The 25,872-nt window shown below is 41.1% G+C and overlaps 3 protein-coding genes across 6 annotated transcripts in view; all 3 read right to left on the minus strand.

Annotated features, from left to right (window-relative positions):
* The window catches only part of amot (angiomotin), a 35,313-nt gene extending 21,637 nt beyond the window's left edge, over nt 1-13,676 (minus strand). For 2 of the 3 annotated variants that reach the window (XM_028421011.1, XM_028421009.1), the window contains exon 1: nt 2,088-2,608. The gene's annotated coding sequence lies outside the window, so the exon portion shown is untranslated. Of the gene's footprint in view, nt 1-2,087; nt 2,609-13,665 lie in introns of those variants that run through there. The other variant, XM_028421010.1, reaches the window with a different exon arrangement.
* Nucleotides 6,002-11,547, minus strand: ska2 (spindle and kinetochore associated complex subunit 2). The gene is made up of 5 exons (XM_028421014.1): nt 11,406-11,547; nt 9,626-9,718; nt 8,048-8,224; nt 7,778-7,849; nt 6,002-6,282 (listed from the first exon to the last, which is right to left on the minus strand). Exons 1-5 carry the CDS (start codon nt 11,436-11,438, stop codon nt 6,247-6,249), a joined length of 411 nt encoding a protein of 136 aa, XP_028276815.1. The 5' UTR covers nt 11,439-11,547; the 3' UTR covers nt 6,002-6,246.
* Nucleotides 13,677-18,532: 4,856 nt separating the features above from the next.
* tiprl (TIP41, TOR signaling pathway regulator-like (S. cerevisiae)) lies at nt 18,533-25,872 on the minus strand. Of its 2 annotated transcripts, none has more exons than XM_028422285.1 (8): nt 25,734-25,872; nt 23,217-23,344; nt 22,842-23,021; nt 22,126-22,225; nt 21,227-21,358; nt 20,994-21,089; nt 20,370-20,432; nt 18,533-19,198 (listed from the first exon to the last, which is right to left on the minus strand). In XM_028422285.1, the coding sequence occupies exons 2-8, from the start codon at nt 23,339-23,341 to the stop codon at nt 19,067-19,069; spliced, it is 828 nt and encodes a 275-aa protein (XP_028278086.1). In that variant the 5' UTR covers nt 23,342-23,344; nt 25,734-25,872; the 3' UTR covers nt 18,533-19,066. The 2 variants fall into 2 exon arrangements, with proteins under 2 accessions (XP_028278086.1, XP_028278087.1); XM_028422286.1 differs by having other exon boundaries at nt 25,604-25,738.

The following is a 25,872-nucleotide window of genomic DNA, read 5'->3' on the forward strand; positions in this document are numbered from 1 at the left end:
TCTGTGCATTCAAAATGCCATCAATAAAATGCACCTGTGTTCTTCGTCCATAACAGATGCCTGCCCATACCATGACCCCACCACCACCATGGGCCACTCGATCCACAACATTGACATCAGCAAAGCGCTCACCCACACGACGCCACACACGCTGTCTGCCATCTGCCCTGAACAATGTAAACCGAGATTCATCCGTGAAGAGAACACCTCTCCAACGTGCTAGACGCCATCGAATGTGAGCATTTGCCCACTCAAGTCTGTTACGGCGACGATCTGGAGTCAGGTTAAGACCCCGATGAGGACGACGAGCATGCAGTTGAGCTTCCCTGAGACGGTTTCTGACAGTTTGTGCAGAAATTGTTTGGTTATGCAAACCAATTGTTTCAGCAGCTGTCTGAGTGGCTGGTCTCAGACGATCTCGGAGGTGAACCTGCTGGATGTGGAGGTCCTGGGCTGGTGTGGTTACTCGTGGTGTGCGGTTGTGAGGCCGGTTGGATGTACTGCCATATTCTCTGAAACGCCTTTGGAGACGGCTTATGGTGGAGAAATGAACATTCAATGCACGAGCAACAGATCTGGTTGACATTCCTGCTGTCAGCATGCCAATTGCACACTCCCTCAATGCTTGTGGCATCTGTGGCATTTTGCTGTGAGACAAAACTGCACATTTCAGGGTGGCCTTTTATTGTGGGCAGTTTGAGGTACACCTGTGCACTAATCATGATGTCAGATCAGCATCTTGATGTGGCACACCTGTGAGGTGGGATGGATTATCTCAGCAAAGCAGAAGTGCTCACTATCACACATTTAGACAGATTTGTGAACAATGTTTGAGAGGAATGGTAATATTGTGTATCTGGAATGAAGTTTAGATCTTCAAGTCCATCTCATGAAACATGGGAGCAAAAACAAAAGTGTTGCGTTTATATTTTTGTTGAGTGTATGTAATGAGAAGAGTAGGTGAAGTTAAAAGACCATCTGGAAATGTAGTTTTCTCCACTTAGTAGCTAATTACTTTTTAAAATGATCTGTTCTCTCTCTCTCTGTTATAGATGTGACTGAATTCCTGCAGCAGATGGACTGCTCACCACAAATTGCAGCAGCTTGTAACTCGAAATTTTCATTTGAAAAAAAAAGGTCTTGAGGCAGTTTGAGTTTTAACTGAAGTTGTGCAACTACTGTTATATTTCTTCCTTGCCTTCATTTTTCTCACTTTCATGTGTATGGCCATGTTTATTATTTTTGTTACAAATGAATGATAAATAAAATGTACTAAAGTAATGTTGAGTTTCGTTTTTTGGTGGAAAATGAATCATTTAGATTAATTGATTAATCAAAAAATGGGTTGACAGATTAATCAATTAAACTAAAAACAGTAGTTAGGGACAGCGCTGATATTGATTCTGATATAAAGTCTAAAAATAAAATCTACAGGGCTCACAAACTGTCCAGCAGCACTGTGAGTCACGTTTTACTAAATCAATTGGTTGATGGCCAGCAGAGGAATCTTATGCAAAAAAACAAAATGTAAAGAAAAGCCCCTGCAGTGGGAGTTAAGGGGCTTAAAGTGTGCTTGGTGTCTGACACACCATAAACTGTTAGAATTACAATTCCCTATTAGAATAAAGCTTTTAAACACACTGTGCTTACAGCAACGGATCTGGTAAACACTGAGGTAAATATATATATAGTTAAGAGGATTGTTCTGTAGGTCTGAGTGAGCCGTGATGAACGCTGTGACACTTATTACAGCCCATCTACATAAGTCATGATAACAAAGGCCACAATGCATGAAGGCAACACCCACCTTCACTGCATCCAAGCCCCGATCACAAAATCACTCACAGCAGCACACAGTATACAGAATATGAAGACAGTGTGAGTGACATCCGGCCTGGATCAAACAAACAAACAAACAAATTCTTCTGAAGAACGTCAACGACGGTTTTTGTTTGTTTGTTTGTTTGTTTTCTGATTCCCTTCATCATGATAAATAAAAACAGAACGCCCCTCTGAGGAATCAGTCTTTTCCAGATCTTGCCAAACTGTTGAACTTTATGACCGCATGCGTCAGTAACTGCCTTTACCTTTCTGTAGAGCTCTTCCGTTTACTTCCCCACTGCCCGAAGACTGTGAAACATCTTTTTCTTCTTTCCTTCTTCTCTTCTCTGGAAGCGGCTCGTCCTGCCGCCGTCTTCTTTCTACAATCAGCCGCTGTTCGCTTTCAGTCCGTCCTCCGCCACAAACGGAGCTTAATCGCCAACATTAAAGTGTTCGACCTTCCCCAACAAATCTTCTGTTTCAGCATAAAGAAAAGCGGTACATGCAAAGTGGCAGGAAGTTTTCCTGACCTGCAGTATGAGAGGAATGTCTAGCCCCCTCCCCCTCCGTCCTCCTTCAGCTAATGGAAAATGGATGAAAAAGTTTTTTGGAGCAGGAAAATCCCTCCTCCGCCTCTTTTTTCCCTCCTCACTGTTTTCGTATGCCCCTTAATTAAAGAAATAGAATTCTTCTGTCCAACACGTGCCAACAACAAGAAACTTCCACTACACAGTTTTCCAGTGTGTATAACTCGCTGCATCTGAAACACTGTTTGTGTCACTTTAAGTGTGCAGGCACATCAGCGGAGAAAAAACAGAAAGTGCAAACGAACGGAGGAGGAAAGGGGACCTGACCACAGGGGCTAGTGTGTTTGAGCAGAGACTGTTGCATTTGGGTGCCGTCGGAAATATCGGAATTGAGACAATGTTCTACTTCTACAACTAAAACTATCAGTTGCGCAACGTCAGAGGTGTCCAGACCTTTTTGGAAGAAGTACCAGATTTGATATCAGGGGCCGACAATCCCTCCGTACATGTTCTGAAACAACTGAATCATTCTAAAAAACAGAAAAATCATAAAAAAGAATCATTTCAAACGTTGCTTCTAAAGAAGCAAGAATCTTTCATTCAATTTATTTTATTACCTTCATTGTTTACATTATAGATTCATATTGAAGATATTACTATAAAGGAACACATATGGGATTGTAGTGAACGACATATTGTTAAGGAGATGTGTTATATTTTAGATTCTTTGAAATGGCCCCCCACACCGTTACTGACCCACCACCAAAGCGGTCATGATGGAGGATGTTGCAGCAGCAGAACGTTCTCCACAGCGTCTCCAGACTCTGTCACGTCTGCTGTCACATGTGCTCAGTGTGAACCTGCTCTCATCTGTGAAGAGCAAAGGGCGCCAATGGTGAATCTGCCAGTCTTGGTGTTCTCTGGCAAATGCCAATCCCCCTACATGGTGTTGGGCTGTAAGCACAAGCCCCACTTGTGGACGTGGGGCCCTCATACCACCCTCATGGAGTCTGTTTCTCACAGTTTGAGCAGAAACATGCATATCAGTGGCCTCCTCTCCTCCATGCTCTGGACACTGCTGACAGACACAGCAAACCTTCTTGCCACAGCTCTCATTGATGTTCCATCCTGGATGAGCTGCAGTATCTGAGCAGCTTGTGTGGTTGTAGACACCGCCTCATGCTACCTCTAGGGGTGAGAGCACTGACAAAATGCAAAAGTGATCAAACATAAGGCAGAAAGGATGAGAGCAGAGAAATTGTCTGTGGTCAGCACCTGCAGAACCTCTCCTTTATAGGGCTGTCTTGATAACTGCCTCTCATTTCCACCTGTTGTCTGTTCCATTTGCACAACAGCAGCTGAAACTGATTCACAATCAGTGTTGATCCTAACTGGACAGGCTGACTTCACAGAAGAGACTGACTTGGAGTTACATTGTGTTCTTTAAGTGTTCCCTTTATTAAAAAGATTACCCTCAATGGCAATAACTGATGCAACAGAAAACATCTCAGATGTGCTGGACAATACAAATATTCACTGATCTCATAAAAGCCATTAATCATAATAAAATCATAAAAAACTTTCTTATGGAATTAAAGGAGTGGCCTGTACCTGGGTTAAAGTTATTTAACTGATAGACTACAATATGTGAAGATGGGAGTTTTCTTCTACGTGTCTTGACATTGGTTTTGGTGTCCACCAGGGGTCAGTATTAGGCCCTTAACTATTGAACTTGTATATTAATGATGTATTCAATGTATCAAAATTATTTAAATACACATTATTTGCAGACAACACTAAATATTTTACTGTGGTGACAACTATAAAAACCTTATAAACACTGTAAATAATGAAAAATTAAATGTATAACTAAATTTAAATAAAACTAAAATCATGACATTTGGAAATTACAAAATACATTTAGAACTACAAGTAGTCATAGATGATGTGTCTGGAAATAATAAGAGTATTAATAATCCATGATCAGGTTACATTATGCACAGCACAACTCCTGTTTAAAGCATATAACATCTTATTGCAGAGATGCTGATTAGGTGTGATAACAGTGCACCTTTCAGAGCGGTCTTTTATTGAGGCCAGTCTGAGGCACACCTGTGCAATAATCATGCTGTCTAACCATCATCTTGATATGCCACACATGTGAGCAGGATGGGTTATGTGCTCACTAACACAGATGTAGACAGATTTATGAACAGTATTTTTGAGAAACAGGCATTTTGTGTACAAAGAAAAATTTAAGATCTTTGAGTGCAGTTCTTGAACAAAGGGAGCGGAAACAAACACACATTGATGTTGTGTGGATATCTACGTTCGCATGCATTATGTGTAGATCACATATGTGTGTGTGTTGATCTTTTTTTACAATATACACTTTGTACTATTTACAGGCTCGAAATAAATCAAACGAAATGCAAATGAAAACAACAACAACAACAAGGGTTAGTATGCAGAGGGAGGGCAAAACAGCCAGCAAGTGCTCAGCACCTCTGGGACCTCCTTCAAGACTGTTGGGAAACCATTTCTGGTTTAAACCCAAATGGAGCTGACTGCACATGGGTGCCTTTGTCAAACTCTGAGATTAAATGTGTTCCTTCCACTTGCTTTTGAACACCTCAGTAGTAGTTTTCACATCACTTCAATAGAGCTTCAGCTGTGGTTTTGTGGATGCTGCTGACCATATGCTGATAATCTAACATTCAGCCTGGACAGGGTCGTGGCTGTGTTCCTGTGCTCAGGCCTCTCTGCTGGGAGGAGTTTTCTCACAGAATTACTGTGTGTTACTGTGAGTGTGGCTTCTTTGTGGCTTGCTTCACCTCTTGCACTGCCATCAGTAATTCTTACTTTGATCAAAGCCATCTTTAACCTGAATACTCATCTATGATCTGCTTTAACTCAAGAGCCTTATTTTGGTCATTTTGGGATGCGTACTGCTGTTTATTTCACCATTACGCACATTTACGCACCTCACATCAGCTGGCTACCTCCCCCATCATCAGCCTCTGCCAACTGCCTGCTATCTGCCTTAGCTCCTTAACTTCTCCATGCTGAGTTCTCCTCAGTCTCTCCAGAGTAACCTAATCTTGCCAAAGTATTCACTAAGAACAAAGCCACTTCTCTTCCCCCTCACAGACCTTATGACTGCACCAAAGACCTTATTACCCCCCCCCTTTTATGTGCATTTATGTGCAAAACAGACATTTCTTTTTTCTACTTACCCAAAAGTACTGAATTACTGAATAAGCACCGTTTAAATGTTAAAAAACATTGTTTAAATTCTCTATATTTATTTGGTGCTGTCTCACCATACACTACACACACCCAAGGGAAAGACTGTATGTTATTGACACTCACTGGAGCCACATTAAATAGGCTGAGGGCCACTGAAAGTCAAGATAACAGAAAAGAACTAAATTAACTTCAGTTCATATAAAGTGTGCTAATCCTGTTTTTGTGTCTTGTTACTGCGATGAACACAACTGTGATGTGAGATGCAGAGCACATTATATCTCAAATCATGTCACCCACTTGGTAGAGCTGGGTGATGAGATTTATTATGGGCAAAAGAGCTCAGTTCATATGTTGGCTTACTCTCACAGCATCTAACTGGTTAGGAAGCAAACACTGCAATCAAGTTTCACTAGAAGATATTTTTATTATTATTTAAATTAATAACTGAATCTACATCACAAAGGTCCAATAAAAGTCCATACTTACTCACCAAAATACAAAAACACACATCTTCACATTGTCTCTTTTCAACATGCAGCTATTTACATACAAATATCTGTCAATCCCATGATCAGTATCTTAGGCTGCTGCTAGATGGCTCTGAGGTTAGTCACTGGGATGCTGGAGTGTACGCTGTGAGGAACTGCCTTCAATGTGGCTGCTCTCCACTCTTCTTACTGACCACCTGGGGACATACAAACAAGTGAGGGCCATAGTTCTCTGATGGAGGCAAACAAATGTTAGTATCTAGGCTAAACAATTATTCGCCTGAAATCAGAATATACATCACAGCTGATCAACCACTTAGGATGAAAAGCAGGTTAGAATATGTTCTTCTCATATTAGCTGTGTATCGTGAATTATCCTGGAGCGAACAGCATTCAAACTGATGATTGCAGGCGTTCTGTTCTGCTTGTTGGTGTGCATGGTGCTTTGCTTTGATAACTCTGCACTGTGGCTGTTATTATGTGAACACACAAGCATTTTAGTAAATTTAGAGTTTCTTTGTTTTCCGAACTCTGTTTTTGTGTTCTTGCTCCTTACTTTTTCCCCCTCTTTCTGCACAGTATGTAAAAGCATACCATCCGCTTCAGGTATCTAATCATTGTCCCCCACACAGTAATACCCCCACTAAGAAACCAACCGTGGTGATTGGTAACTCCATTTTACACTATGTGAAGCATTCAAGTTGAAGCTAAAAACACACAGACCAAAGTTAACATTTAGTTGGTGCGTAGCTACACCAAAATAAGGTGTTGGTGCGTAGCTACACCAAAATAAGGTGTTAGACTGTGGCATTCTCTGGCCCCCTCCCAGATCTGACCCATGATAGCATGTTTAGCCACATGTCATTGTTCATGTTCACTGGGCCTCATGCAAGAAACCATACGAACAAATTTTCTCTTATTTTGCTCGTACCCAGATCTGTGGGCTTCACCAATGTTTTCTTTTTTTCCCTCCAGGTTATATCAAATTTTACGAGTGGTTGAGAGCACCCTTACCACAATAAGAGAAAAACATCAAAACCCAGACAGCATTTGTTCAATGCATGGAAACACGTTTTATTTTTAGGAACACTAACTGCTTATTTTAAGATGAATTTCTATGATAGATTTGGTTTTGAAAAATTTGTCAAGTAAGCAATAAATTACGAAGAAGTGTCTGAAAACACAGTATATACAATGCCAGGTCTGTAAGTGGCAATCTAACATTACCACAGACACAGGCTGTGATTTATTCAAAAGTTGCTGACTGGGCCTGCACCTATACCTAACCTGGTATAGAAAACCTGTATCAACAATGCTTCCTGACACAGTTGGGTGGACCATTGACCGTTGGTTTCTGAAAAGGCGCTTTGGGATGGTCCGGAACACTCCGACTGTCTGCCAAAACTACAAATACAGACTTGGAGGGGGAGCACTCGCAATCGCCAAGCAGGAAGCTTGTGCTGTGATACGGCACACCCATCGCTAAATGCAGTAACACCCATGACCATGCACAATTTTTAATCACAGCTGAAAGGGAACTCATCATTTGAGCCCAATATCATTTGTTGCATCAGGTTGTAAGAAACAAGTTTATTTCTGCCACTTTAACATGGGAGTCTAAGAGAACCTATCAAATCAGTGTAGAGTTTCACTGAGGATACTAATGATCAAGTAGTGCTGACTGTGTCTTACCTCTGCTGTGGTACCGACAGTTGAACCCAGTTGTGCAACCAACTCCTGCTCAAACTCTGTGAGTGCTTCCACCTGCAACATGTTAACAGGGACACCGTTTATTTTCTGTGCTGTCTCATCTTTAACGCATGCAGGCTGTCCTAGCATTACTGTACAATGATAAAACACTGTAAACTTTAGCTGACATCTACAATGAACAAACCTTTACTGTACACGATATGATAAAGCACATGATATAGTTGTGTAGTGTGAGGTTAGTAGTGTGGGTACCTCCACATCAGTAGTCTGTTCAAAGTGCTGGATCAGCTCCATGACACTGCTGAGGTTATTTCTGATGGAGCACATGGACTCTTTCTGTGCAGCTTCAATCTCCTTCACTTGGGAGCAAAGCGCTGAGTATTTGACCTTGATTGCCTTAAGGTTCTCCAGCATCAGCACCGGATTGTCCTGCAAGTCAAGCATCAGTAAACAGCCTTAATGGTCCGTCTCTTATCAAGCCTCACTTGCAGATTCTGTATTCATGCTATCTGATTACCGGTATGCACATCAATTGCCAAACTCTTGTAAAATGTGCAAAGTATTTCCTTTTATTTATAGTTTTCTATCTCCCATTTGTGACCTGTACTTTTGTGTGTGTACACCAGCACACACAATGACTTTATGCTACACATTCATATGCATTTCAAAGAGAGGTGGAGACTTACATATGACCTGCATATTCTACCAATTCAAACTGAGTCACAAATTTCAGATGTTACGGTGTTGAAACCAGCAGGGTGTTGTGTTACAACTTGGATTGCATTCCTCATGCTATGTCCGACTGAAAGAGGAGAAACAATAACCCCTGCACTGTTCTTGCTGAACGATTGGGATTTCATCATCTATCATCTATCTTACTTAGGATGGGGACACACTACACATCTTTCTAAGTTTTACCAGATTTTGAAAAGACTAGGACACATTAACAGACCGACTTCAGCAGATTGTTACGATGATGGGGGTCACACTGAACAACTGCTCCTGATGAGGGATCACAGACTACAGGATTTGTCAAAACTAAAAACTCAATGCAGCAAACATTCCAGCTGGTGGCAGCAATCCAAATATTTGTTGTTTTCCAACCACCAAAAAAAACACAAAGAAGAAGGAAGAGAAAGAAGAAGAAGGAAAGAAATGCTGATGACAGTCGGCCCTCTGCTGCTGTAGTCTGTGCAGTTATCAGCTTGAAAAAATAAAAACAAAACAAAAACGGTTCGGGTCAACAGTGTGAATGACTGCGACTGAGGTCTGTTCCCCTCACACACTTGCAAATGTGCGTCTTCGACCCCTCACAAACAGATTTTGGTGCCGACTACACACGGCGACTGTCACCACCTAATGCAGGCTGCTGCAGATTTGCCCGATGGAATCGTAGGCAAAAAAAAAATAAATCTTAGTGTGTCCCCAGCTTTACAGTATGCAAACTGTGTACAGCAGAGATGAAGTATGATGAGGATTTACACCAAATACTAAAAGAAGCAGCTCCACTCTACAGTCTGTAGTTTCCCATCACTGCTACTAAGGTGCTTTCCATATTCAGTCAGGTTAAAAGCATTTGTTGTCTAATAAAAAGTAATTTTACAGGGGAAAAATCTTTCATTCACTCATGGTTTACCCATAACTCCATTGTATCTTTTCTTTAACCCTCATACAGTTGTCACAAAAAGCAACCCAGCTATAAACATTGATTTCTGCTGTCGTTTGCCACTTTTGTATGGGAGTCTACCGGCCACAGGGGGAAATTATAAACACCTTGGTGTCAGATTGTCAAACTAGTCTTGTCTGTAGTTGTTGGGGAAAATGTGTCACCTCTGCAGGACATCCATTCTGTGCTGTGTTGTTAATGAAGTCTAGCTGAAGCCTCTTCTCAATGTATCCCAGGTCTGCCTCTGACTTCAGGAACTGTAAAGACACTCAGTGTTACACTTCACACAGTAAACACACAGTACAGTGTCACATCTTTCAGTCTGCTCATAGTTTCGGGTCATACATGACGATTTACATTGCAAACAGCCTACCAAAATAAGTGTGGTTAAATTATCAAAACAAGCAAGTGTCTGAAACACAATCACTGACACACAGACACACTAATCCACGTATCTATTTTCAGTAGATTCTACATTATTCGATGCAATATATAGGTGAAAAAGTAGCCATTGAAGTTTTCAGATGCTTTGACAATACTATTGCACTACTAGCTGTCTGATACAGTAGTGCAATGAAGTCAGAGCACCTGCCAACAGCCGAAGCTTCGAACCTGTAACTATTAGCACTGCTCTGTTTGCTAATCTGGACTGTGGGGAGCTTTTAGTTTAGAAGGCACTGGCAATAGAGGACTACATTAATGCCTTCTAAAAGAATTTGCCAGAACTGTGAACAGCTTGCTTTCTGCTGCTTGATGCTGGAGGGTTGCTGTTGTTTGACATATTTGTTTATTTTTCAGGCAGTAATCAGAGCAACCGTGACGTCAGCCTTCGTAGATTCATCCCTCCCTGCGACAACTCCTACACCGCATGGCTTTTAAAAATGGAAAGACATCATTGTCAAATAAAAACATACTTTCTGTTAATACCACACACACATATCTAAAAACTCCAGTGATGGAATTGAAACCATGTGTGACAGCTACAGGTGCATCTCAACTAATTAGAATATTATGTAAAAGTTTACCCGTTTCAGTAGTACATTCAAAAACATTACATTACATAGATACATTAAATACAGAATCAAATGTTTTTTTACACAATATTCTAACTTACTGAGATTCACCTATATATAATTGCCAAACTGGTAGCGCTTCTTTCGGAACACCGACAAGATGCTGTCACCTTTTGCTTTATCTGTTGATATCTTCTACGTTGTTTGTAGTCGATGTAAAAGACACATAGTACCTTTGGCCTTGTTTGATCAGGCCACTCAAACCTTTCGAAATAAAAGCAAACACTGCACAGCCACTCCAAGTGGCTTACTTCATTACAATCACATGGAAGATGTAAAAACAGTCTCCTGTCTGCTGTAACTGTGTCTGTCAGACATTTTCAAAGGAGGGTTTATGTGCCTGTGGCACTAGAGTTAATTACATCGACAACATATGTTGAAAGAGGATGAAGGAAATGCAGAAGCGAGAAGTGATAGACGCTTGTCGGCCGGACACAGAGCATGCTGGCAATAGTTACACAGCTGTCACACAGTTTTCTGTTGTTTTTTTAGATATGTCGGCTATTTTAATAAGCATGTTTCATAGGTATTAACAGGATATAGGCTGTTATGTCAATATCTTGTCATTCTTAACAGCAGCAGTCAGGTGAAGTGACAACACTGAGCTGGTCCCAATGACCCAAAACGTAAACAAACATCACCTGACAACATGTCAATAGTTAAACTGCAACGACGGACAGCTCTGTGTGTAAATGGTGGTCAGCTCTGAGAGTTAGCTCATGCTACAGCAGGAAGCCGCATGAGGCGCAGACTTCACTGTGAACCGACGCGACCCGAACTGGACAAACACACTACGTGTTCCGGATGTTCGACGACACCAGTTGCACTACATTAATGTTCCCAGAAATAAACGCATCGTCGCTCCGCTTACCATCGCCTCAAGCTTTTCAACTGTTGTCTCCATGTTGAATAGTTTTCCGCCCAACGCGTGCTCTGTGATTGGTCCGTTGTTGAGCAAGAAGAAATCCAATTGGCTGAGCTGGGAGAGACAAGCGCGTCTTCATGTGGGCTGTAGCGCCGCCCTTCTTCATCTTTTGGGATCGGCCTCAGATGATAGATCCACAACTGCGGTGGGCAGCAGCTGTGCAGACGGTTCAAGCCACGCCCCTCTATTACACGCTGCCTACGGAACACGCCCACGCGTGAACAATTTCACCAGATGTAAAATCCGATCCATGCACACTTGATTCAACAAATATAAAAGGATTCGGAAATACCTATAAAAGGTTTGGTATAGACGAGTTCATCTTCACCCAATCGTTTAGTTGGTGAAGTGACTACATTCACGTGACGTCACAGGATTTTAATTTTAACAGAAAGTTTGCAATTTCTACATCAGAGATTAACTGATGAAGCTGCTTGGATGAGCAGCGCAACATCTTTAAAAAAAAACTGCTAGAAACCCGCCCGGCCATCAGGCAGGCATAAAAAGGGTTTCACAACAACATTGAAATCATGAAATATAAACTTTACTGTTTCACTGCTGCTTTCTTCTTTGTGGATGTAGACATAATCAGGTGATGTGCAGATGTTTCTATAGCGGAAACAATGGATGTTTCAGTGAATGTTAAAATGATGTGAGTCACACACTCACTGTATGAGATGATTCTTTGAATGTAAAGCTCCAACCATGACGGAGGAGGAGTTAAGCATCAGAGGGTCTTACAGAGTGTTGGTTCCACAGTGTGTTCATGCAGAATGTCAGGATGTCTCTCTTCTCTGAACAAACATGCACATTGTTGAGTCCCTGGTCCTTCAGGTGGAGGACTTTGTCCATCAACTCTTCACATCACTGAAGTAAGCAGACAGTCACTAACAGCTTCTTTGAAAGAGTTTTCTCAAACATGTCTAAATGTCAGAACAGATCCCTGTTCTGATGAAACCTTAAATGGTTGCACACATCTTCGCACATCGCATTAAAACTGGACCCAAACAATGAGCCACAAAAGAACTGAACAAACAGAAATGAAGCTTTATTGACATCAAGTTAAAATATGTTTATTCATGGCCATGCACACTCACACAGGTGTTTGCACTGACCCTGGCTAATTATTGCTCGTTTCCACATAGAGCCAAAAGACAGGATCTATTCAGGCAACATGAAAACATCTGTGGAAGAGAAATACTATAACTGTAACTATACTATACTGTAACTTGACATTTTAACACAAGGCACAATATTAATGCAACATGAGTTTGAATGTAGCTGTATTGCTGGATGTTAACCTGAAGTTACAAGTTTTTTTTCAAGCATTTGAAACCCACCATGCAGCTTGTGCTTATTGCCTTTAGAAAAATAAACTTCACAATATCCCTTTGTACCCAGAGTGAAGTTTGTTTAACAGCAACAGAAAACCACAGTTATGAAAAAAAGCAATTTAATTCATTTCTAAAATTATCTTGAACTATTTTCACACAGGATCTGAATCTCAAAGAAATAAACAACAACAACAAAAAGATTTTCTTTTCAGATATTGGCATTTCTACAGTGAACATGCTGGTGGCAGCATCAGAAGCCCACAGGAGAGGGGGCCAGGATGCTGAGCTTCAGTCCTCAGGGCAGTTGCCCCGGCAGACTGAGGAGTCCAGCAGGTTCTCTACCACCTCTAACCCGGAATATCAGAATCGTGTTTATTGCCAAGTAAGTGAGGGGGATTCACATTACTAGGAATTTGGCTTAGTGATTGGTGCATACAAAGAACATATAATAATTAACATGAAATAAGATAAAACTAAGATAAAATTAAGGTAAATAAACTAAAGTAAGGCTAAATTGACATGACATAACAGACATGACATAACAGACATGACATAACAGACATACAATGAACAGAACACAAAATGAGTGGCGGATGTAATGGTAAACATAGACCCTTATATGAACGAATGGAACAGTGTAGTAATGTAATAATGTAACAGGTACCACATGGGTCGGTGAGGTGGTACTCGTGTGCAAGTAGTGCAAGATGGAGTAAACAGTGCAAATAGTCGTCATTGTGCAGTGACTATACTAAAGTGAGCTTGTGAAGTGACAGTGCAAAGCAGTGCATTAATTACAGTTCAACAGTCCAACAGCAGAGGGGAAGAAGCTGTTCTTGTGGCGTGAGGTTCTGGTCAGAATGGACCGTAACCTCCTGCCTGAAGGGAGTGGCTCAAAGAGTCCGTGTCCAGGGTGAGAAGGGTCAGCTGTGATCTGACCTGCACGCCTCAGAGTCCTGGAGACGTACAGGTCCTCGATAGATGGCAGGCTGCAGCCGATCACCTTCTCAGCAGAGCGCACAACACGCTGGAGTATGTGCTTGTCCCTGGCTGTGGCCCCAGCGTATCACACTGTGATGGAGGAGGTGAGGATGGACTCAATGATGGCCGTGTAGAACTGAGCCATCATCCTGGCTGGCACCTTGAGTTTCCTCAGCTGCCGCAGGAAGTACAACCTCTGCTGGGCCTTTTTGATGAGGGAGCTGATGGTGAGCTCCCACTTGAGGTCCTGGGTGATGGTGGTACCCAGGAAGCGGAAAGAGTCCACTGTGGAAATGGGGGGGGGGGGGGGGGGGGGGGTCTGTCAGGGTGGGGGGGGGGGTGATGGAGCTGGCACTTTCCGAAAGTCTACTGTCATCTCCACTGTCTTCTGGGCATTCAGCTCAAGTTTGTTGTCAGCACACCAGGACACCAGACGGTCCACCTCCCTCCTGTATATAATATAATATACTTGATAGAAATGGTCTGTTCTTTTTGTACCATATTTTCTGCTTTCCTTACAATTCTGTCTTTAAATATAAAATGTCACAAAAATCAACTCATTTTGACTCTTGTACCTATACCCAGCACTCACGAAGACAGTTATGTGTTTTGTTATTTTGTGTGTTTTTGTTGTTTTTTTATTAGGTGTGTGTTTTTGTAGTTCTTTTTGTTGTTTTGTGTGTATTTTTGTTATTTTGTGTGTTTTGTTGTTTTTTTATTAGGTGTGTGTTTTTGTAGTTCTTTTTGTTGTTTTGTGTGTGTTTTTGTTATTTTGTGTGTTTTGTTGTTTTTTTATTGTGTGTGTATGTGTTTTATTATGTGTGTTTTCTTTTTTGTTTTGTGTGTGGTTGCTTTTTTGTTTTGTGTGTATGTTCTAAATGTGTGGTTGTTTTCACACCAAATATAAATAGAAGAGGTCATCTTAATTTAAAAAAATATTTTTTTATTTTTGCTTCAGTTTGCATGTTGCTCAAAATGTAGAGTTGTTCAGCAGGAGCAACAGCAGAAGGCATCTATGATTTTTCTCATGATGTGCCAAAAGCATCCGCCATTCTCAACCTGCTCTTCATCTGAAGTGTCACTGTCTTCTGGTGTTTCTGTGGAGACATGTTTGTTGCTTTGCTCCAGAACAGCTTCTTCTTTCATGTCCTCTGTCATTGCCATAGAGACCTCGTGGTCTGGAGTGTCCTTTAGTACACTTATAGAGGTACCATGTTCTTTGGTGCCTTCTGCTGTTTCTATGGAGTCCTCTTGTTCTAGTGTGCCTGTTGGTATGTTTATGGAGACATCTTCTGAAGATGTGGATGACGGAGGATTTGACACCTCTGTGGAGATATCTTCTCCTTCATCGTTGAACAGTGCAGCCAGCGAGGTAACAGAAGCTTGTTCACTGATTGTTGATGCTGCTGCCAGGCTGCAGGGTGGCTGCTCACTGGCCTGAAGGTCCTCCGTATTGACACTCATCACACCATGGCTGGTCTCTGGGTGGGAACCAGGGTGGATGGCAGTGAAAAATGGATGGTTCAGCACCTCCATAGGTTTGATGCGTTGATCAGCATCCAAGTGCAGCATCCGTTTAATTAGATCGACGAAATGAGGCTGATCAGGATGGCTGCCTGCCAGGTATGCCATCAGAGCCTCAAGGTCGTCAAGGCTGCGGAGGACGTAGTATCGGTTGTGGGAAGAATTGTTCTCTGAAAAGAAGACCTCCTCTGGTTTTCTGAGCGCCCAGCGTTGTTGCCTGTTATTCTGAGGCTGGAAATACTCCTCAGTAAGAGCCCCACGGTCAAGGATGTGGTCTGGTATCGGACCCTGAGTGCTTATGATGTATTTAAGCATATTATAGGGATCCGATGCAGGGTACAGAGGACGGCCAACAGCCAGTTCTACGGCTATCAATCCCAGAGTCCACATGTCAATGGCCTCGTTGAACGGAGCGTCCAGCAGCACCTCTGGTGCCGTGTATGGAAGACTCTGAACATAGGTCTCAGAGTTGGTCTCAGAGGTGGGCTGAGCGAGGCCAAAGTCGATAATCTTTACCTCGATGGGATCAACATGACGGTCCACAACCATTATATTTTGTGGTTTGAGGTCCGCATGTATGATTTCAGCCGACTGCAGGTGGAGAAGAGCTGTGGCCAGCTGATGCAACACTGTCCTGACCTGTGAGAGTGGAAGACCCTGGAAGTGTCGGTCACACAGGTATTCATGCAGACTCTGGTCCAAAAGTTCAAATCTTAGGCAGATGTTCTTCTTATGAAGGAAATGTCCATTGAACTTTACAATGTGGCAGCTGTCTGCGTCCAGGTGGCTGACACTCCTCAGTATGTTCATTTCAGCTGTTGCTTGTTGGACAGCTTCTTGTCCTGTAGTAACTTTAACGGCTTCCGACGTGTTGGTTTCTGTGTTGAAACATTTGATCGCACAACCAAATGCTCCCTCACCGAGAAACTCCTCAATCCTGTGAGAAGCACCAAGGGTAGCCCCAACAGGGAAGAGTTTTCTCATAGACATTTTGCTCTTCTTGCAAAATAGTGTTGTCCAAGGGTATTGTAGTCCACAAAGATTCTCAGTTGAGTGAAGATCTCGTGTCCTGTTGATGTCCTTGTGTTAGTAAGTAAAGATTCTCCGTTGAATGTGCGTAGACTGAAAGCTCCTGCTGCGCGAAATGGTTCTCTGTAAGGGTGTAGATGCATATATACCCTTTCATGACATCATAGGTCCTTTGATGATGCACATGCTCAGTTGCACCCTAGCGTCACTGTAAGCGCCGGCGCTCCGGTCGCGCTTTTAAATGTTATGTTATGTTATGTTATACATTGCTAGAAGGCTTAGTTTATCTAGAATTCAACTATTAAGCTCATTTTGTGCACACAGTGAGCACTAAAACATTTAGTAATATTCATACACATTAATATTAATAACAAGAGTTTGGTTGCTGGGCAATAATAATAATAATAATAAGTCACAGATGTGTTTTGTAATAGGTCAGCATAAAAAGTCCTCACAAATACAAAAATGCAAGTTTGGTTGCCACAGCAAGTTTGTTTTTACCAAAAAACAAACTCTGTCATGCATCCATGGCAACCTGCTGAGCAGTCTACTCAGAGGAGATGCATGACAACCATGAATACATGAGCAACCATGCATCCATGGCAACCTGAACCTGTGAGCCGCCATTTGAAGACGGAGCTGAAAGTAGCATCAGTCTGTCACCATGGTAACAGAAGAGGAGACCTCAAAAGTCCCCGGCCATTTGAATATTTGCAATTATTATTGATGGTTTCTACACATGTCCTGAATGAGCTGAATCTTTTGATGTTTGAATGGTTTGAATTGGCCCAAGCATTCTGAAGATATGCTGAGCCAAAAACGTACAGAAAAATAATAATAATAATAATAATAATAAAGAAAAGAAGAACAAGAAAAAAAATGCAGCAAGACAAGACGTCAAAGCAAAAGTACAAGAAGTCACCAAGCACACATGAAAGCTGCTGCACTGTGATAACAGACAGAGGTCAGAGGGCTGCTCTGTCTGTTGCAGGAACAATGGGTTTGAGGTGATTCTAAAAAAGTTCTAAATGATCTGTGTGAGTTCATGGACTGATATCACTGCAAACATGCAGTTTTGTATGCAGACAGCCAGAGGGTAGATGAAGGAAGATGGAAACAGGCAGAACTTTTTACTACAATGTTGCTGTTGTTAACAACACATGTATTTAATGGATAAGATGTTTTGTGAATCACTTTTATCTTTACTGGATTTAGTCTTAATTACAAATTCTGTTCTCAGAATTTCGCCACTAGGGGTCGCTCTTAGCACTAAGAATCTTACACGGCCCAGGGCTACTGCTCCGTGGTCCAAAGTCGTCTTTAAGAGGAAAGGAATTAATATTTTATTTTGAATTCAAGGGCCCAGGGTCTGAAGGAAGAGTGTAGAGTTTGCACACTAAGTGGTGGTTTGGGTTACCATGTGATCTGCTGGTGTTGTTCCAGTGTTTTCGAGTCTAAAGTCAACACAGCTGTTTACCAGAGAATTATTAAAGCGTATCATGCTTGACAAAATTACCAAAAAACTGCTTAAATGACCATGATATTACTGTACTGGTGGGCCAGTACTTATTGTGAAGAGGCAGATGAGTGACACCAAAATTAAACACAGCTCAAAGCAACCTGGGCTTCCATATAACTCATCAGTGGTGCCACAGTGCCTCCATTTCCTATGGCACTGATACAGTAATTCACGCAGAAGGGACCCCAAAAGAATATTACATAATATTCTGATTTACTGAGATGAACCTGTGTGCCGACGTACAGCACCTGGCTCCAATTATGCAAGAGGGCTGTCTCCACTACAGTACAGGAAGTGTAATGAAATCTTACAAAATATTCACATAGAAGTTCTCAGACTTCCTCTATATGTCTGATTGAATTGTTCATCATGGTCACATAATGCCAATATATGATATTGATCTGGTCATAACTTTTCAGTCTAAGAGTGTTCTGCATTACGTATTTCAGTCCAAAGCAGAACAGAAACAAACTCTGCCCTGACTCCCCTGGACAGTTTTTTTATTTTGCATTCTATTTTATTACTGCCCTGACCATCTGAGGATGCTAGCCACAAAACTTAATTGGTGTGAATTTGACACTGGTTGTGCTGCAAACAAAAATTTACCTGAGAAGAAATTAGGTGATTCAAATGCATCTATTTTGCACAAGTTAATTGATGAACTTACAAAATAAATCCAGAACACATAAAGCAAGCTGGTTGTATTTACACACACATTATTGTTTTTTGACATTTACATAGATTCTGGTCGTGTTTGACTTGCAATTAGTAAAGAAGTGTGGAAGTAAAGAACTACAGCAGAAATACAAAATATTCTTGATGACTGGTACTTTATATAATACAATGTTGTTAAAGGTTTTTAGACACACTAATATACTAATTTTTAAAACACAGAAACAGCTATTCTACTAGACCTCAAGTCAAGTGATAATGACATGGTCAATAAAAAATGAAAATGAGGCCAGACTAATGTATTTCACTGAGTTTGAAGTTTCAAAAATATAATATAATGCATTAAATTGCACCGTGAACACATCAACAGTGCACTAAATCAGGCTGAGTTTCAATACATTACCATTACAGCAGTAACATAAAACCTATTTGAAGGGTTAACAAACACTTTTTATGTTACTGTAAGACTGATGATGTGCTTTAAGACAACCATTTAAAATTTTCACTACGCAACACAACACATTAGTGTTGACCTCATGGTGTCTGGGTTAGTGAACAACTTCATCATCGGTTGTCGGAAGCTGCGTCAGGGGAAGTTCCAACTTCTCACACTTGGTCTCTTTCAGTGGTAAGTGTTGGGCGATCTCGTTGTGATCAGTGTACAACGCAGCGGGAACACCCTGGAGAAGAGAGTAACATCTGAGCTCACGTGACAGAATAAACACAATAAAGAATATATTAAACCTTTAGTTTAGTAAATCTTAAGCTTGGATACAATGGATGCTGTTATTCATTGAAGCTAATAAGCTGAGGCATAAAACCTAAAATTATGTGTCTGCCTTTGCAGAAACCTGGGGATTGTCAATATATGACCTGGTGTAGTTACACATCTTATCTGCAACCTTCCCTAATGCGAATTTCATTAATCAGGGGGACATATTCACAATTTCTAGTGGCTTTAGTAGCTTTATGACTACCGTACCCTGAACCAGTAAGCCAAGGTTGTCACAGTCATGAAACCTGCAAAAGTCATGAAGTGTTAGAGTGATACTGTGTCATTTTTTCCCAAGTAGCAGGTGTTTCTGCTCAAATACTGTGACACGTGACACGGTGGAGTGCATTAAGACCAAATACCTGCAGTTTAGTTTCACCTGTCCACAAGACATTGTTCCACAATTGGTGTGGTTGCTGCAGTTTTACGAACCTTAGCCAAACACACTTTCTTCTGGCAACCCTTCCAAACAAACTGTACTTGTACAGTACTCTGCGCTCACAAGTATTTCCGCCCAGTGAAGACGTGTAGGTGTACAGCCTTGTTTATTTTTCACACACACAAAAAAACTTTGTATTAAAAGAGCAGGTACCATCTTTTGAACATGACTGTATGTGAAAGTGGCATGTTTGTCCCTCCACAGTCATAGACAGGGCCGCCTGTTTGGGATGTGTTAGTGAAGATGTTCACTCCTCAGTTTATGTTCATAAGCCAAGTTATGAAGCGGCTTATCTAAGGACATGACTGTTTAAAAAAACACTAGTTCCTTTTAAATATTACACATTTAAATGTGTGGGAGTGTGAAATCAGTTTTCAGGAATTTAGTTTTGTCTGATCATTATGTGTAAAGTTCCAGGAAATATCCTTCTGAATGTGCAGATGTTTGCAAAAAGTCACAAGCATTGATGCCTGATATCATTTGAAAGATGTGTCTGCACACATGCATGTAATCTTGTCAGATGACCGCTCTAGAGGCATGTTAGCAAGTAACAGTAACACATCAACAAAATGTAGCTCCTATTTTTTGATGTATTGTCTTATTGAACAATTAGTCAAGACTATGACGTGTCATAACTCACCTTCAGTTCTGCAATTTTGCTTTCCCTTGTACTGAACTCTCGCAGCATGTACTCCTTCCCAGCCTGGAGTGGAAAGCAGAATGATCATTCATCTAATGTGGCCAGCTCACAATGCAACTTCAGATAAGGCATAAAAACTGACAAAACCCCAGCAAATTAAACAATACACATTCAAGTGTCACAACGATTTAAGTTTCTCTGTTGTGTTTTCTGTCAAATGGCTTTGAGATACTGGGGCTACTTTCTGCAGAGTATAGCAGAGCAGAGTAAGAAACAAGTATGCAAGTCTTACTCCAGCTGTGTTCATAATTATAATAACCATCACAGTGAAGATCAAACATCCCAGTTTGCCTGCTTGCCTCTTGTGCCCTTACTTGCCTCATACTCATACACACTCGCATACTAGTTTCAGCAGGAATGTAGGCTGTATACATGCAGTTAGTGTTTACATCACTTTTCTGTACATGTAATCAAGTTAAAGAACATCTTTTTCTAAATTTTATAATAAGCCTTTTGCTTATTTGCGTGAGTCTTCTGAAGCTGCGGCAGCTCTTGGCCACCAAATCCATATTGCAGCTCTATGACTTGTTTATTATTTAATGTGGTGTAAAGGTGCCAACTTACCTCATGATACAGTCTTGTGTCATTTATTCTAATCAGTACTCCATCCACTCGTAGGAAGAAACGCAGCAACAAGAAGAAACTGGTGGGCATGACCCTCTGCATCATTAAAAACACAACGAAAGCTTTTCATCTTCACCTCCGTAAAGGTTAAAACAGTTTGCTTTAGTTAATAGGTGTTGAACTAAAACAACCATTTTCCAAACTATAATATGTGTGTGACATTAAGCACTTACAATTTTGACACTCAGCATTGAGACTCCATGGTCATGCAGCTCATCCTCAAATAGCAGCACCTCATCAAAGAACATGATGTGTTCCCGAGCTTTCAGCTTCTCCATATCAATACGATCTGTTGTCTCAGTCACCTTCACGTTAACAACAGGCAGACACACACTATTAATAGCGAACATAAAGCTGCAGATACTACAGACAATGCACAAAAGTTATCAGGCACAAAATGGAAATGATATCAACCACAAAATGCAAGTTATAGCCAATAAGCTAGGGGAGGGACCCTGAACACAGCATGCTGCTGGCATACTTGTGTCGTCAAACAGCTGGATGGAGGCACTAAAGTGTTGTTGCTGCCAATGTTGTGTTTTGTTCCTGCTCGTTCAAGCAAATTTCAAGACTAAAAAACATTTACGTCTGTGAATGAAATTTCAGTAAGTTACATAGTTAGTAGTTACCTATTCTATGTTATGTAATTCAGATGTGTGTTTTTGTAAATGTGGTTGTTGGTACATTTCACCAGGATTCATGTATTCTTTAAATGCTGAAAACATATAATAAAAGTCTTGGCCTTAAATATTTATCATTTTTACAGATTTTTATGCAGAAAAACATTGTTTTTATCATATGTGTGTGCTGACTGGTTAGCATGATCAGCACTGTAGGCCTGAGCGTAGCTGTAGAGATGGACGAACGGTTCAGTAAACTGAGTCTGAACTACGTTTTCTATATGTTTAGAAATAGAATATAGTGTATGCAAAAGTAATTATCATACATGACAGACCACATCTATCACTTATTGGCTATCTATAAAATAATAAAAAAATAAAATAATAAAAAAATAATAAAAAAAATAAAAAGAAGAGTACCACATGTCCCTAGTTGATACTGTACCACCCACCTTTATCTGCATACCTTCTCCTATCAACGTGCCTCTGTAGTCTGTGGTGTAGGTCCAGTCATATGGTCGGATCACATCTTTGGAGAGCTCTGAATCTGTTCTGGAAACACATTAACAGTGTTTGACAAAGTCAGATCATAGTTATTAAGTAGGAGGTCTTTCTGTAAAGGCTCTATAAATTCAAAAGGCCATTATATGTACACAACATAAAAAAGAACAATAACATGATACTGAAATGCTTCACAAATGTTAAATAAAACTAAACAGAAAAAAGGGAAAACTTTGTAACAGTGTGTAACAGTGAAAGGCTAGAAATCGTCTATTTGATGAGGCAAATTTTTTTTGACCAATGGTTAGTCCATCAGGGTTGCAGCAGCAAACACCCAGACATTTCTGCCTCCAACTTCCCCCTGCCCAGCAGTAAAGTACCAGGCTTTGCCTGGTGCACCTGTGAAGGGAGGTGTCCAGGAAGCACCCTGATGGTGGAACCCCATTAACTCATTCCTCTCAATGTGAAAGAGATTCACTCTGAGCCACTCCTTAAGTATGCCTAGCCAGCCTGTGTGGGAATCCTATTTATCCCACTTGCATTTAGGATCGCACACTTTCAATAATTACCATAAGCTCTCTCTTTACTACTACAGGCTAATAAAGGCCCAGCATCAATGTACAGCAATGCTTTAGTGTATTCGAGCACCAAGAGATGCTCATGTTACCTGCTCTCCTGCCACTCTTGAGCACAGGCCACCTTCACAGCATCATTCATATTGCTGACTCTCCTAAGGGCATCAATGGCGTTGAATTCAATGCCATAGCCCTCGCCGTGTTGAATACGTAGCACATTGTCTCCAAACAACATCTCTGGAAGAGCAGGCATGTTCATCTCGTCTGCTAACCTGGAAAGGAAAAAATAACTGAGTGGAACTATTTAAAAAGGCGAAAAAAAAACATTCCAGCACATCACTTGGAGCACTTGTTTTTAAAATGAGATTTGCTTTTTTAGGTTGTTATATATCAAATGGAATAAAGATCATTTGTGGCTATAAATCCCTTCATCACCTATCAACAATACCTTTTCCTGAACATCTCACCTTTCAATGTCTTTGGATTTCATGATGTGGTTTTTGGTAGCAGTCACTCTCCATGGCCCAAAAGAGAAGTCTTGTTTACTGTTCTTGAAACCATGGGACATCATCGTGGTCAGAGAGGCCAACATCCACTACAAGAAAACAATACTCAACAGATCAGTAAAAACCCCCACCCCCAAAAAACAAACTTACTGATACAGGACTCATGGATGTATGCAAATCTGTTTCTGTTCTGTTTCTCGAGGTGAGGACAGTCTGTCATTTTCTCCTTTTAAATGCGTTTGTCTCCTGTCACCTTTCTGGACAATTTATCTGATCAAATTGCATTTTGCGTATATATTGATGGAAACAAAACAGGTGTAGTTCTGGGGCTGCAGTCATTTGGACAAATGACCGTCCAATTTCAGATTAAAACATTGTTTTGTGTTGTGCTTTCACAGCAGCCAAATCTCTTTCTCAGCTCCTGATACAGATCGCTTTGACTGCGAGTCACATGGCAACTCTGAACTGTAGCTGTCTCAAGCTGTTCTCTCGTTCATGCAGTCTATGTATCACAACAGCTTCATTAGCAGAAGTGATATCTAAATAAAGATTAAATCCTGGCTACGTTTAACTGCAGCCAAGTGAACCATGATCTAAGGAAAAGTCCAACTACCGGCATGCTATGCAAGGTATTATAGTATGGGTGCCAAGGGGAGCCAAAAAGGACCTAACCTTAACCTTACTGAGAACTTGTGAGCCCTTTTTTAAATTTTTGAACATGGCCCACATGCAGCAACATTCTCTTAAATTTCTCTTATACCTAAGAGGAATCAATACCGGATGCATCAATGGTTCTTATCATTCAAATCTGCTCTTACCCAGGTGTGCTGAATGTTGAATCTCACTTGATTACAAATGAGACTCTTGGGCAATATTGTTTATTGCTCAAAAGCTAGTCTAAAGTCTCATCCTTACCACCTATCTAACCGTGGCCACCTTCTCACCACTACTGTCCACCTGAACCAGTGCCAAGGTTGGCCACAATATTTAGGCAATCTCCTGTATTGGCATAGTTACTGCCGACAGTAACCGCTTAAGTTCAACAATAAAGCGACAGCTTGTTTGACGCCTTCTTGTCATCTTTTCACCACGGCTGAATAAACACTACAAGAGAAAATAAAAATAAATCAAATTATCTGGTAGAAGCACAGAATGTCACAAGTGTTATGACTTAAAACAGCTTGTCAACTCACTGATCATTGGTTAATGAGCATGCCTATTATTAGATTACCTGAGTAGTAGGGAATTATTCATTAGTATCAGTATTGGTATCATATCAATTTGTAGCACACTGCATCGTGTATCGAGGTACATATCTTATCATGCTGTCCTCATACCCAACCTACTAACTACACTAAGTTGTGGTCATGGCTGCTGTATAGCGCCTTATATAGTGTTTTCGCCACAGTGCATTGTGAAAAGTAGTGTACAAGGTCAGTACATTAACAATTTTAACAATGTACCGTCATGCATTGCGCGGAAGAAAGGGAACGGGAGCACCGTGTCTTACCAATACACTGATCCGTTTAACTAATGTAACATGACTTGTTAGGTTTGGTTTATTAGTTGTAAATTCGTATAAAACGTTCACTTAATAAATAATCGGCACAAATTACAATTGCTAGTTTAGGCGGCAGAGATCGTCACGTTTTATTTATGCGACAGCAATGACGCAATTAACGGCGACAGAAAACAGAATACAGGATAGTGTTTCCCCAAAGATTTCACTATATACTGCCCTACCCTGACCTCCCTTATCGGGAGCGGGGACTGAATATATGATTTCGGAAACAACCCGTGACTCTTTAGATGACGGGTCCACTTGACTGCAGGGTTTGTTACAAATGCACTCGTATATTTTCTGGGAACTCGCACAGCACAGCTGGAAACAAGTAGAGATTAAATATATAAAAACACATATAAAACAACAAATAAAATAGTAATAGTAATGACACAGGTTTTGTGGAATTGCCCACCACTCAGAAGTTAAGGCGCCCGTCGTTTGCATTGTGGCAGTGTACTTACAGGTGGAAGTAGACACGTGCATACATGTAAGCCACAGCAGGTTTTAGCGAGTTTGTATTGAACGCAACAACTGTATAAATCCAGCTGATTTGGGCAGATTGTTACCTTTAAAACCCTAAAGACAAAGTGGGCAACACAAGCAAGACCACAGAACTACAGTGACTTCATGTTTCCCGGAACTCTTAGCTAGTTAGCGTCGTTAAAACAAGTGCCTTTAGCCCACTCACACCAACATCTCCTTATTTGCCTAAATAACTGTTTATCAAACGCCATTCTCTCTTTTTTTATTGCAGCGTGTATTAACGGTGACAGCTACAACAGACCTTCCCTTTGCCCTGGTTTGCTACTCTCCAGCGACACAGTTTCACAGGCCAGAGTTCTTGGGTTTCCTTTCATCACAGGAAACAGCACAGGTCGATGTACAGCGTGTTACAAAGTTCAGAATACATTTACCTTGCTGCTGTTGTGAACTGCTAACTGTCATGGAGGGCAAATGAGAGCACCAGTAAAAAAATGTCCGTTGATGTTTTGGTTTATCACACAATGGTTCTTCTTCGTCTTCTTCTTCTTCTTCTTCTGGGACAGTTGTCGG

The sequence above is a fragment of the Parambassis ranga genome, chromosome 14 (genome assembly GCF_900634625.1).
Source record: "Parambassis ranga chromosome 14, fParRan2.1, whole genome shotgun sequence".
NCBI classification, from domain to species: Eukaryota; Metazoa; Chordata; class Actinopteri; family Ambassidae; genus Parambassis; species Parambassis ranga.